Raw genomic sequence first — 14,975 nt, 5'->3', positions numbered from 1 at the left:
GTTTCGATTGGACCGGATCGGCTATAAAGAGCAGGGGTTTTCAATCAGAAGGCATCAACAAGTTTCAAAGCTTCTAAGTTTCGTTGCAAAACCACACAGTCAACAAACCAAAAAACCAACAAGATGCCTTGCAAGGGATGCGGAAACAGTAAGTACAATGTCGAAAGAAGTGGAGAAATTAATCTATTAAAATAGATGTAATATTAATAAAAATAAACTTTTAATTTAGACTGCCAGTGCTCAGCCGGAAAGTGCGGAGGAAACTGCGCCGGAAATAGCCAATGCCAATGCGCCGCCAAGTCGGGGGCCAAGTGCTGCCAGGCCAAGTGATTGATGTCCGTCCACACTAAGGCTAATATAAATAGTTGTTAATAGTTACAAATCTCTGACTGAAGCTGAATAAAAACCATTATAATGTTATAGTTAATCCAATTTGTTTTTTTTTGATTCAACATGAGAAAACGGTATCTAGAAAAAGCTCCCAACAAATGGCTTTTATGAAGCTTAACACTAACTTATAATTGAACAAAACATTTTTTTCCCTCAAAACTTATCCAATTTACCATAGGTAGTTAATCTGTTAATTAACGTTTGTGAGAAATTGTAATTTAATTTAATGCATATAAATCGCCTTAAAAGTTCATTTCGCTTTCCTCTTAAGTAGCTAATTAATCTCTATGAATAAAAGTAAAAAGAAAATCACATAAATAATTTCAGAGCATTTGTGGGTGAAGTTTTTATACCCCCTCCCCACTTTAGAAGCATAAGTTTATAATCTTCGGGGTTTATTTAATTTGCAGCCAAGCAAAACAGCTTGCAACCATTTTCTATGGCCCATTTAGCCAAGTGTGGTTGGCTGTGGAGGTGCGTTAGGTGAAGGGCCATCAGCCGACGGAGAAGGGCACTCGAGTCGCCGCAGTCTTTAAATGTGCAACTTGGAGGGGCCACTACTTGCAGTGGTGAGCAGCGAATGCATGTCTGAGAGTGCCGGTGCTGTTGCCACAGTCGTGTCCTTGCAACATTCCTGAGTCCTTCAGGATGCGTGCCGTAAACAGCCTGACAGGATGTCAGGCAAGTGGGTAAGCACCTGGCAGATTGACGCTGTCTCTGTCTATCTGTCTGTCAGTTGGCATCCGAAAGATGCATTAAGCTCGCTAATTGCAATTGACAATCTTATTTCACAGCCAAACCATTTGAGGGAATTAATGGATTTGGCTGAATCCAGCCAAGAGGTTGGTACAACTTCGGTAGCCTTGGTGCTTAGCTCTTGGCCGAAATTTCAATTTCAGCGTTTTTAATGACGTTAAGCGGTGGCGGAAATGGAATCGCGCCTGGTAACTGCTTTTTGCCTTTTGCCAAGTCATCAAAGTTAATTCGTATAGGTGGAAATTCGAGCTATGATGTTTTTACAGCCATTTCCTGTTTCTGGGGGCCAGGACAACTCAGCCCAGCCAGTTGAACTGCCAGTCAGCCAGTTTCACTTCCATCATCGAGCCTTGTTTTGCACTATTTGCTTTGTTTGGCCTCCGGGCAGGAAATTCGTGTCACACCATTTGCCAGATTCTGCCTGATAAAGTGACACGTTGCCATTGAAAGTTGCAGCCAGCAAGTGGGTCACGCGAAGCGTTTAAATCTCGGCTTAAGGGGCGCATACGCGATTTAAGAGAGAGACACTGACGCACTCACTGGGCGTATACGTGATTTTTCTATTTTTTCTTGGTTGGCTTTCTTAAAGCGCAAACGCAAACAGTTAATTACGGCATTAAGTTTTCATGTCGCAGCAAAGTGAAACGGAGCAAAGCGGAAACAACTGCAATGCGGGCACTTCGTGAGGACTTTGTCGCCAGCCGAAAAGCGGAAAAAGGACGAGGCTCCTGGCGCATCACTTATGCATAAGAACATTTTAACTTTTCGTTGGCCACTTTCGACCCTCGACGGGATAAGGGATAGGGGATTCTGGATTCAGGATACAAGATTCACTATACTGGATACGAAACAGGGGACAAAGGACACGAGCTCGTGTTTATCTTTGCGTGTGAATCTCACCTCCTGGCAGTGTAAAGTTGTTCTACGGCGAAATCAAATTATCCACACAAGTGGTGAGAAGTTTTTGGCAGGCAACGAAACATAAATTAATGAAATGCACAAAAACTGTACCATACCCTTCGCCCACTGCTCATTCTTCGAAAATCCCACCGCCCGTTTTGTGTGCAAATATTCTTAATAATTTATTGCAATTTGTTTGCTAAGCGCTTCGAAACTTTCTTGAACTTTTCAACATAAATTAACAGATTAGTCGGCAGCCGTCGCGTCGAAAGGCAGGCTTCTAGAATGGTGTATTACCACCCTCTTTTTAGCCAGGTGCCAGTTTGGCCCAAAAGCTAGCAAAAGGACCAAAAAACCCAAACAGACTGTGCCCAGACATGTCCTGTTTTGGTTTGGGCTCAGCTGTTTCGGTCGTTTCTGCGTTAATTTCCATCTCCCATAGAAAAGCTGGGAAAACTTTACACTGGGACGCATTGAGTTGAGGTTGAGCGCCAACCACTGTGGCTAACACTATAAATCTTGACCAATTTGCAAATCTCTACAGCCGCCTTTTGTGGCTTGGTTGGATCTCGAATCTATTGGGAACTGGTTAGGTTTCGCCGCACATTCACCATGAAATATTCATTTTTAATTTGTTTTATTTGCTGACCTCGAAAGGCAATCACAGTATGTTTGGATTTAACGGGAATTCTATTGGAAATTTAAACTTAAACGATTTCAAATTAACCAATGTTGTAAAATTACAAAATTTAATTAATCCATTTATAAATATCCAAATATATTTTAACCTTAGAACACAAAGTTAATAGCTAACATTTGTTTTCAACATTTTATAACTTATCAATGATAATCTAAAATTATGGGAGAAAAAATGTCTTTTAAAATCTTGATAAAAATGTATATTTTTGCTAAATATATTTTTTCAAATCATTTATCAATTTGTAAATATAACTTTGGAAATTTAAAGCTGTCAACAGACACGTTGATTTGATATGGTGGCATACATTCGTGTGGAAGTTGAAAGGTCCCAGGTGCGTAATCAAACGCCCCTCCCCACCAATTGACGCCCACCATGGTAGGTGGCGTTGGGAGCCCGTCTGTCTACCACAGCGCTTATCAATCGATTTAGCGGCACTTTTCGCACCGGGCTTATTTTTACGTTTTTCGTTTCGTTTTCAGTTTTCGATTTGTCACTGATTTCCCCAAGCACTTTAATGGTCATGGCCCGGGGTTCAGGGCACTGGGGTCATGGGTTCAGGGGTTAGAGAGGGAGTAAGTGTGTCACCTCGTGATTGCCATAACTAAGGGCAAGCAAACCCATTAGGGCAGCACATCCTGCGGTTGCAGGAAGTCCTTTGCCCTTTGTTGACAGCAATTTCATATGCACGAATGCACCATTAGACGATGTGTCACCCATTGCAAAGACAAAGGCGGGCCACGACACGCCCCCAATCCCCGCCTGTCAGTCAGGAGCAAACATACAAAATTACAGTTTTGTCCTTGTTGACCATTAGATTTATTATAAAACTTTAATGCAACTTTCCCAGCAAATGTATCTCAATGTGTGTTTCGGTGTGTGTGCTAGTGTGTGTTAATGTTGTAATGTTGTTAATTAAGTGAACATGGCAACCGCCCTGACCTGGCAGCTGTCCAACATGTACATATCCGGCCATGTGTACCACCCGATCTCCCACTCCTTTCAACCCATCCCCTGCAACCTGTCAGTTGCAACCGGAGAATTGCAGAGGAAGAGCTCCCCAGCTCAGAGAAAAATGCAGAGTGTCAGCAACGATTCCAAAGCATTTCCGAATGCCATCCGGCGGAGCATTGGCTTTGTCCGTGCCTCATTAGCTAACCGTGCACGTGCACAAATCAATTTGGCTCTGCCGGGCTCGCCCTCCTGCGGCCAAGCTAAAAACAATCATACGACGCGTTGTCCAAACGGCAATCAAAGTCAACTGCTCTTTACTAAAGAAGGAAATTCTGCACTGAACGAAAATTATTATATTTTGTGTCCTTAATTAAAGCTTAAGAGAAACATCATTAAATATTTTGACTATTTTTTTGGTAATAATTACTTCCAATTTCCTATTGAAAATATGCCATTTTTTTAGGTAAATTAAAAGTGAATGTTTTTCCAAGTGCAGACACAGTCAAGTTACAAGAATGTCGTGGAATGTTTTAATAAGCAATGGCTTAGGAGGAGCCAGGAGGAGGATGCCACATTGGATGCTTCAGTTGCACAGGCAAACAGTCAGCCAGTAAGACAGGCAGCCAGCAGGTTTCAAGATTGCTTCAGTTTCGGTAAGTATAATGCAGTTTTTGCCCACACACTCACTCAGCTGATGCTTATCTATTGCAGTGCTTGCCAACCGTACTGATAAGTGCACTTCATGATGTTCAAATTATATGGCTGCCTGGGAACGAGCGCCATCAGCATTACGCCCATATGAAGCAAGCACACACATTCACATTGTTGCATAGACTATTAAACACGCTGCCAGGAATAGGAGGACGGGGGTGAAAATGCATTTTTAATGCAGCGCAAATGTGGCAAGTGCTTGGCCAGGCTTAGAGGATCCATGCTTTTAGTTAACCACAATTCGTGGTGGCTCAAAACCACTAGAAAACTTTGGACTCTCTCTTCCTCCCACACTCTTTGCTTTAGCCGAACCCAATTAAACACCAATTAGTGCTGGGTTAAAGTTTGGGTTTAGTCAAACTTTTGAATTATTTCGGCATTGATTTTTGAACTCTTGCCCTGTGCCTATTTAACGACCCTCAATTGGGCTCAAGTACAGGGCTCTTTTTCACGTAATCCTCATTGTGTAATTGTAAGTAGCTCTTGAGGACAGCCGGGCGGAAATTAAATCAGTGCGAACTACTCTAATGTGGTTGGAAACAATGACGTGACTTGGTTGCCCAATGCCGGATGATAATGTCATAAATTAATCAAGACAAGTATACGCCCCGGAATCCAAAAGCTCAAGCTGTTGATTGGGTGGGTAAATATAAAGGTCAAGCACTCAGAATAACAATTTATTTATATAGGTTATGAATTGTATCTAGAAGGTTGGTACTCTATAAGCTTAAAAACATTATTTTAAAGGAAAATAATAGCATAGTAGTATAGTAGAATATCAGTTGGTAATAAGTATTATTAGAGACAAATGTTCTTTTAATATTAGGGGTTGTTCAGTGATTATTATAAAGATTATAAGTGTAAGCAGTTGCCTATTGAAAGGTTATTAAAAGTTAAGATATAAACTAATAAGTTCAGTAAAATGGATTTGTTGTAAGAGCTAGTTAAAAGCAGTTAGTATAGGGAGTTGCATAACTTCCATCTTAAAGTATTTATAAATTTAGTGCAATGCAGTGAAGTGATATCATGAGGCACTTGTGACAATTTTTTTAGAAAAAACTTATATGTAGTTATTTAATTGCCAGCGAAACAGCCAGCACGTTGAGACAACACATCGGAGTGGATTTGCTGTTCGTAATCTGAATCCTCAAATCTCTATCCTGCATACAAATCCCGGCCACGAAGTCCATTTGCATATACCGGGATGTGGTCGCATATTGGGTGAGTCGATTCTACGGCTCCTCTGCGAATGGAAAATTGAACTCTTCAGTGTCTCCAAATCCTCACTCTAATCAGTGGCTGGGAAACAGCATGCATCACGTACTCGAGAAAATTTCCACAGGATAAGCCAGGAGTCCACAGGATGCAATTTGGCCCGTATCAACAACAATGGCGGCGACAGTGGCAGCGGCCAAAAACAAACCAAATGCTAGGCAGTAAAAAGCGAATCAGCCATGGCAAAAAGTAGATCAACCAAATAGAAAGGCACTTGTGAGACCAAATCAAACTGGAGGGACAAAAGCACAATGTCCATGCCAAATGAGCAGGAAGCAGGAAAAGTGTCCTAGAAAGAAACGAGCTGGCTTCTTTGTACTCTACTCTCTAAAACCTGCTTAGTATGTAGGTAAGGAAAACTTATCCAGGATGTTTACCTAATTTTGGGGAAAAGGAAGGAAAAAACCATTCAAGTCCATTAAAAATTCCAATAAACTTTACACGAAAGTGCAAACAAACCGGCGGCATCGTTGAGTTACCTAAGTAACAATTTCTTTTTAGAGCCATCGCCCTTTACAGGGATATTTGTTACGGCGAAGGGAACATTTTTCGTCTACTTTCATGTGCCCGTCGGGCTTTTTACCCCCCAGATGATTTATAAAGTGCAATATCTGCGCGACAACCGGAGCGTAAATACAAACTTATGCTCAGCACTCTTCGCCGGCGGCTTTATATAGCTACTCTTGTCGAAGACACAACGTAAAAGTATATCAAAATCCATATGGAAAATGCAAATCGCAGAGCGACTTTTGTTTGATAGGCCCGCAGTTCGAGTAAGTTTATTGCGTGGTCGTCTTCGGCGTCGTTTTCGCGGAGAGCAAATGATGTTCATTTATTTGCCAGTCACACTAAATAATGTAAAAAGTACAAACTTTATTTTTGGTCTTTATGCGCCGCTGAAAATGCCTCTCTGCGGCTGGAACCAAATGAAAAATGCATGTACCGCTGCCTGCAATTGGAGATGTCGTTGTCTCATGTGCGAACATGGAAAGGCTTTTCGAGAGTTGAACGTTTGTAGAAAGCCTGTATAAGCATTCTGTTTTCAATTGCAAACATAAAGTGAGTTCGACCATTAAAAAAACAGAAAATTTTGGCTTTTGTAGCAATTCTAAAATTACTCCAAACTTTTTTTTAGCATTGAATGCTAACATTTTATATCATAATATAATAAAGTTACTTACATGAACTGAGTTCCTTGTATGCTTAAAGCTTTAGAAAATAACTTTGTAAGCCCTTTAAACGAGGGATAACACAATATCTGTACATATAATATTAAATGATTTATCTACTTAAAAGAAAACTAAAAACTAAACAAATTGGCAACAAAGCTCTTGACACTTGGTATCTAAAAACTTAATTAAAAGTAGTGTCAATTATTTGCCGGCGGGTTGAATTCAAATCTATGAAATTGCTAGACTGTTGGACCAACTGGCTACGTGCTGGTTTCAATGAAATGAAAATATAAAATATGCATTTACAACTTCTCGTGGCTGCTGGCGATGCCCGGATAAGTATGCTACGGGCAACGTGATGGGGAATTGCGCCAAAATCGCTCTGGCCCTGCATTCAAATAGTTGCTCCACGTTGCTAAGCATGGGGGTGTGGCATATCCAGTGAAACATAATCCCGGCATCTGGGTGCATCGTTCGCCTGTCTGCCAGGCGACAAAGCCACTCAATAATAAATGCAACGAGCGCATTTCAAACACTTATGGCAAGTTTAAAGTGCCGCCGCCGACATCGTTGCATGAGCAATATGGAATGTGGCATGGAGTAGTAGAATGCCCATATGCCATCGTGCAAACTATATATGGTATAAGCACTGACTGCCGCATAAATAATTGCACAGTTGCTGCAAATAAAATGGACATCAAGACACCAACTTAGTCAACTAGTCTTTGTCGCCGAGGGTTTCTCTCCGTGTGGCAAGTGAAAACTTGTACAACTTTTGTATTGTCATGGAAAAATGGTGGGTGGGTAGTTGGTTGGTTGGAAAGGTGGTTGCGCCCTGCCGGGTCGCTTGCACTTGAAGTGGAAAAACTTTGCTGCATTGCGTTAGGAAAAACTTTCGGCGCTAGTTGTAGTATAAAAGCAAAAGTTTGCCGTCAAAGGCGAAAGTTAAAGCTGGAGCAAAATAATTTGAATAAGGCGAAATAAAATAAAATATTTTTTTCCAGCATTTACTTGGCCAAACAAAGCTGAAATCCAAACGAAGGTCTCAATTAACCGAATTAAGACAATTATTTTGTGTGTTGTCAGGCATTAAGTGGGTCACAAAGCAAATGCGATTAAATAATAATATTTCTTAACATTTACTTAACCACACATGGCGAAACCCCAATCAATTAAATAAAATTGCGAGAATTATTTTGAAATTATTTTGCATGTTCCCAAGCCATAATTGAGTGGCTAAGGGGGGTTGTGTAGGGGTGCAGAAATCGAGAGCAAAATGGACACAAGCACACGTATCCAAATGGCATAGAAACTTTCTCGAATTCCCCCAGCGAGTTCCACAAACACACACACATAAAAAAGAATCCCCCACAATTGGCAATCGAAAATTGGAAAACTTTTCCCTATATTTGTTTTGGCTTCATTGACTTGATTCTCCCACACCAGCGACCCACATGGCTTAGATGGTACACATACATAAATATATACCAGCATATATACCCCACATATAGACAATCAACTACCGCTCAGCTGCTGTGCTATTATCAAAAGTTTTGCCCCAGCAACGAGTTCTCAGCTAACCGAAAGCTAAGCGACGTCGAAAACTTTAATGGAGCCGCGAGCATTTCACCCAGGGGTTCCTATATATACATATATGTATATATATATCCATGGGATTGCCACTTTAATTGCAAACGGGCAGTTTTCAATTCTTTTCCCACTGCCAAAGCCCTGAGATATCAAAAAAAAAAATAGGAATACACGGCTGCATAGTAAAATGCTCTGCAATTAGAGTGCAAATAATTGAAGCTTTATGGGTTTGTTTGGCGGACTTCTGCTCCGTTTTTTGTCTCCTCCATGAATTATTAATAAGTGCTCCTAGGTAAATATGCCAAAAAAACTGAAAACTGCGGGTATTCTGTCGACTTTTAGCCAAAGGACTACACCACGCTGCGTATGCGTAATAAATGGAATGCCACAAGGTGAATGTGCGAATGGAATAAAACCTACGACCACTCAAAACTGATTCAAAGCTGTTGAGAATATTTAATAAAAGTTTCTGGATTGATTCAAATGCTCGGTGTTTGCTTTCGTATTACACAGAAAACGAAAAATATTTTAAATAAAAATTGTTTCATTATGAAATCTAACTTAGCTTTTGTCTTTCTATTTAAAAAGGCGAAGTAAACAGACTAAAAATGTTACTGATGTTTAATATATTTTAATAAATATAAAGTTAGATATTTTTATATACATTTATTATATCCATCAACTTTGCACATACTCTCTTATAAAACGACTACAGTATGTGTTGATTTCAACATTACAGTTTGTGAATATTGTGCTTGTAGTGCACACACACGTACTGCACACTCTCAAGTAATTAATTTTTTGCTAAGTGTAGGAAAACGGCAAAAACCACCAAGGAACCAATCGACACGTTCCAGTTCACAGCGTATTATAACCATATATAGTATATGGGATATATGTGGATGACGGTATCTGTGTGCTGCTGCGTGAGCTCGATTCACTTTGTCGCCGCTGCTGATTTCCCCAGCCACCCCTCCATGCACCGCCCAACCAGAAGCACTCCGTACCCCTAGTGATCCCCACCCCCTCAATAGCCCCCGTCGAGCGGATATAGCTATCAAAGCGAGTGCGAGTCTGTCAATATGTTCGGGGTTTATGGCAAAAGCTTTTCGCTCGACTATGATTTAGGTAAGCGTCTCCCAGGACACCATCGATGTGTATGTGGATGTGGATGAGGAGGATGAGGATGTGGTCGTGGCTATGCATGCAGATCCCGATGGTGGGTGACACTTGCGACTTGGACATGGCGAAACCAGTTAGTGATTTTATTATTTATTGTTCTGCGTCACACCGCAAAAGGATTTAACACATAAATATTTCATTCCCTGGCTGCTCTTTTGCATTTGCTATTTGGGGGAAAACATTTTTGAGAGCTGTCAAAAATGTTTTTGGGCATTTGCATTATAATCGTCGTATACAATATAAATCTATGGGCCATACATATTTTATAAATGGTCGTTGGACATAACCCATTTTTGTCCACCTCCCCCCACCCCCAAAAAAAAAAAGAACCCATACTCAACCCCCAACTAAATCCAATCCAATCCAATTCCCATTTCCCATTTCCCCATTTCCCCTGAAATGGGAAAGCGTTTTACTTGAACGAATTATATTTCATGTGATAAATTCTAATGTCCTGGCAGGGATCTAGGTGGACGAATGTGTGGAGTGCCAGTTTGTGTGGCTTTGACAAATTGAAATTAAATTTCGTTTGTTTGCAGATCACATTCCGAATTTCATGTCAGTCCGGCGAGGCTTTTATTTAATTAGAAAAATGTTGAAATACGCTTTGCATGGGAATTGGTTCTGCAAACTGTGCATGCCCTTCGACTCGATTAGTCGGATTAATTGGCTTTGACAGCGTACACAATGCTCTTTGGCCCATGGTCTCATGACCTTTTGGCCTGGCTTAATATAGATATATATGAGTTTGTATATATATAATCTAAATAACTATATTCATTGGGTTGGGCATTCGGTTTTCGGCCGAGGCGTGACATAATTAAAATACAAATAATTGTTAATTACTTAATCATTGCGGTAACCGCAGTTGAATAATCTAAATAGTGAAATCAAACTAATTATAATTAAAGGCAACTAATTGCAATTAGAGCCGACCGCAAATGGCAATTAATTAGGCAAAAACATCGACCCATTCTGAGGTCACTCGACCGGGTTTTCAGCTCTATGCCCGGCAACTAGGATACCCGGCAACCCGGCAACTCTATTTTATTATATTTCTATTTGTGGACTTTTTTAATTTCATTAGAAAACGGGGAGGCTTTTTTCTCTCTCTCACTCTCTCGCTGTTTTTGTAATTAGAATGCCACAAAGCGAGGCGGCTTGAGCCCCAGGAGAGCTCATCTCTCGGCACAGTCGACTGCGGATTGTGGACGCGCCCACGCATTTTCCTATTAAAAATTTCAATTGCCGCGTAAAAACGCGCGTGTCGAAAATAAACTCGCCCCAAAATGGAATAATTAAGCAGGTTCAAATTCATTCATAAAATTCTCATAGTCAAAAGTTAAATGTAGATCAAACCACCCAACTGCACGCCTTTAATTTTCAGTTTAAAAATGTATATTTTACTGGGTTTCTATGCGGTGCAAAATTAATAGAGTTGCGGTAAAGTCGACTGACCGCCAGCTATGTAATTACAGGGGCTGAGAGTCCTGCCCCAGAATCGTGTCAACAGAACGACAGCCCCAGAAACCCCAGGAATAAGGGAAGAGAACACAACCAAAAAAAAAAAAAAACAAGCTACCAAATTGCATAGGATGAAAATGAATTTTCCACATGAGACAGCCAGCTCGAAAGGATTCAGTTTCTTTAGCACCAGGTGCGGATTATGCATAAACATAAACCAACTGGCCGACCGAGCAGAAAAGTCTCGAATCCAGAGAGAACAGACAACAACTGCAACTTCAGGGGGCATAATGCATGCAAACTTGCAATAATTTTGCCAGCCTGAAATCGTTTTCATTTTATTTTTTCCTCTTTGTAAATTTCACAACCAATAAATTTTATGCTTTCTGTGCAAGCGCCAAAGGCGGCACACACACACATATACCAGTTCAAGAGGAGCCTAGGAATCGGGGGCGTGGTAGTAAAAACATTTATGGTCGTTGGTAGATAATTAAGTTTTCAGTGTGCTTTTTTTGTCTTCTAACCCATTGCAAGTTGAGCAGCTGGTCGAGGGGGAAATTTTTTAATGTCTTTTGTTATATAGGAAATAACGAACTGACTTACGCAACTTGCCTTAAAAGTTATTTATCTATTTTCCGGCTTTTCTTCGTAATAAAAAAGTTCAAGGACTTGGTCATGAGCAAGTGCGGGGTACTTGGAGTTTATTGAAAGGAAAATTATTAGAGTTTAAGGGCTTTTAAATTTATTCAGTATAATTTTACATCATAAAATAATGTTCTCTAGAAAATACACTTGTTTCTTTAAAAAGGGTAAGAATTTACATATTCGTAAACTTACTTAAGACAAAGTTTTCCAACAGAGACATTGTAGAAAAATAAAGTAGAAAATCTATTTATGAGCTGCTTTGTTAGGTAAAATTTGTACATATAAAGGGCAATATATTTAAATATTAATTAACGTATTTAGGGTCACATTCATAATATATAAATATATTTTTAGAGAACTGTCACAAAACGTTATTAACCTTTAATTGGGCTTTGTGTAACCTTGAGTTATTTTCAGCAGATCTTTTACCATAATCCAAAACAAACTGCATTTGTCAGCAGTTGCCAGAAGTTGGGTCAGCGAACAAATCTGAAGTGAATTATGCAAATCCATTTCTCCACGTCGTGCGATGCGCATGCATTATTTACCCAAAATTTCGCCCACTTGACTGCCCCCTTACATCTAGAGAACCCAAAGTGCAGGTGTTGGTGTGTGTATGTGTGTTTGTGTGTGTGGATGGAGTATGAAGATGTGCCACTGACAGAGGGATTGGACCTCCTGGCCAAGAGCTGCAACTGCTCAAGGGTCCTCACAGCTGAGCACAAATGTGCAAAGCGAACTTGGATGGGACGAGCACCCTCAACGCTCACCGCAAGCAGCCAAAATAACAGCAGGATGACGAGGAGCAGGATGATCCACTTGAGTCGCAGAATCTGCGGTGCAGCTCACCACGCACCAAGCTGGGTTACCCTAAACGAAAAAAAATAGAAAAAAAAACAAACAAAATAGAAAAAAAAGTCCAACAGCGGTGGCAAGTCAATGACGTTCATGCGGAAGCGCTGGGCACAACAATGCAGAAGGTAAACAAAAACACGTGCTGCAAAATTATCCGCAGTGAGGAGAATATTTGGAAAAGCGCATGAGCGGATACTGCGGAACTTCTCTAGTAAGAGCGAGTAAGGAAAAGCTAGCCAATGAGTGGATAAAAGAGAGTCCGGAAGGACACTGCGGCGTATACGCAATGTTTATGTTACTTTAGCAAGACAGGCATTTGAAAACATGCTGTCGGTTTAACTTTTATGCCTAGGCTTATGCTGTGAGGTTCAGAAAACATACCTTGCTACATCGATATTAACAATTTTGAAGAGAAATGGGTATTAAAAAATTATCCAAAAAATTCAAGATTTTGAAAATTTTTATGTCTAAAAGTATGCTGTAAAATATTCGTTGACCCTCCTACTTAATGAATATAAAAATATGAGACTTTTAAACATTAAATTATTATTGTTAGAAATACTCTGCTTTAACCCAGAAAAAGGTTTATTTAAGCTTCCTTAAGCTCTTCTTATTTCTGAAACAATGAAACTTTTGAATATTTTAAATGACATTTTACGTCAGTTACCCATTTCCTTTTAAAAATAAGGAAAGCATATTACCCCGAAGCAGCTTCTTAAAAATTCCGAAGCTTTAAATCACAAACCACCATAGATCATCTGAAATCGTCTTACACAAACAACCGTGTCCATATAAATTGAAGCTTTTAAATCAGGCACATTGATTTGCATAGGTGTAAACGTTAAACGCTATAAAAATAGTTTCAAAGTGTTCATTGAAAACTTATTGAGGCGTAACGCCAGATGCGATATATTCGCTTTAAATAGCACACGAGCACCTGGGAAGTATGTACATGTGTTTGTATTTTTGCACCTGTTCGAGAAGTGAGGGTGTATTTGTATGCAAACAGGATGCCTGCTGTGCGATGTCTGGGTTGCTTCCATTTATAGCCAACCTTTCCGGGCGGCAGGAGGCTGTCCATAAATTAGATATTTGTGTGGCAGGACGTGGGAGGTCAGCTGTAAATAAGGCCTGCCTGCCTACCTACCCAATGGGTAACGTGTGCATAAATTGTAGGCAAGCATTGAATTCAGATTCATTTACTTTGAAAATTCAATTTCGATTTAGTGACAAATGCAATTTAATTAAGCGTTTAGTGCCGCACTTGGAATTGAGTCGTTTGCTGTTTGTTCTTCTCGATGTTTGACATATATACAAACTCGTATTCGTTTGCAGTGCAACCATAAAGGCTCGTAATGCGCTCGTAAAGGCCATGTCATAGCCTGTGGCAGAGGCAGTCCATTAAATTTTCGTTGATAGCCCCATGTGCACATGCGATAAATTGACGCGGTTCTCTTGGTGGCTCAGCTTTTTGGAGTCCCAATTTAATTAGCCAGCAAGCATGTGCACCATATTTATTTTTAATTAAATGAGTGTAGGGATTGTCGTGGAATATTTAAGATCCTCCACTTATTGGCATGCAGACGAGGGTTATTACAGATATTGCTTATATTTAAGCGGCCACAGTGCGTATGAGTGATATGACCAAAAGCTCTTTGAGAGGCCTGCATTGATGGGATCTCTTTGGGAGTTGCTTCTGTTAGCATTTCCTACATTCGAAATGCATGAGATATTCATGAACTTCAGTTGGAAACATTCTGTCTAACTGTCAGGTTTGTTGACCCCTTTCACGAGCCCGACTATTGTCCAGTGTTCTCTTCTCCCTTCTGTCCCAGAAGCGATGTCCTGAATGTTTAATGAATTTGTTGCCAGCCACTTTTGTGTCCAGCATTTTGCACTTTTTCCCTTCTATATGTTCTAAGTTGGTTTTTTTCCTTGTTACTCATCTGGAGTGCCGGTTATAAGCCGTTCTCATCGCTTCTTAGACCGGATCATCCGCTCCTCATTCGAGGAGCTCTCGCCTCTTGCTTCAGTTAGTCTGATGGTAAAACGCATTAATTCATTTTAGCAGAACATTATTAAAACTTTGCCACACAAAGCTGCAGCGAAAGTTCAGCCAGTGAGCGAGTTCACCTTGCCTTTGTGGTCGAGTCGAGTCGAGTATCTGGGTGATGGCAAAAGTTGTGCACTAATTAAGCGCTAATAACATTTTAGCACAGTTTGCCGCTTGCCTGGGGGAACTTCTGCCCGCAGCATGCAAATATGTATGATCGACCGCAGTAAGTAGAAAAAGTGTGGCACGGAATCTCGGAGGGCGTGGCAGTTGGGTCAGCTCTTGGGCTTGAAAATCCAAGCTCCCAGTTCGCAGCTCCCAGCTCCGCAAT

General features: G+C 40.5%; 1 protein-coding gene across 1 annotated transcript; it reads left to right on the top strand.

Moving 5' to 3' along the window:
• Positions 1–20: 20 nt before the first annotated feature.
• On the top strand, positions 21–427 carry LOC108117137 (metallothionein-2). The gene is made up of 2 exons (XM_017229393.2): positions 21–148; positions 230–427. The coding sequence occupies exons 1-2, from the start codon at positions 124–126 to the stop codon at positions 328–330; spliced, it is 126 nt and encodes a 41-aa protein (XP_017084882.1). The 5' UTR covers positions 21–123; the 3' UTR covers positions 331–427.
• Positions 428–14,975: the final 14,548 nt, after the last annotated feature.

This window comes from Drosophila eugracilis, unplaced genomic scaffold, assembly GCF_018153835.1.
Source record: "Drosophila eugracilis isolate 14026-0451.02 unplaced genomic scaffold, ASM1815383v1 contig_440, whole genome shotgun sequence".
NCBI lineage: Eukaryota > Metazoa > Arthropoda > Insecta > Diptera > Drosophilidae > Drosophila > Drosophila eugracilis.
This window is presented reverse-complemented; position numbering and strand designations above follow the sequence as displayed.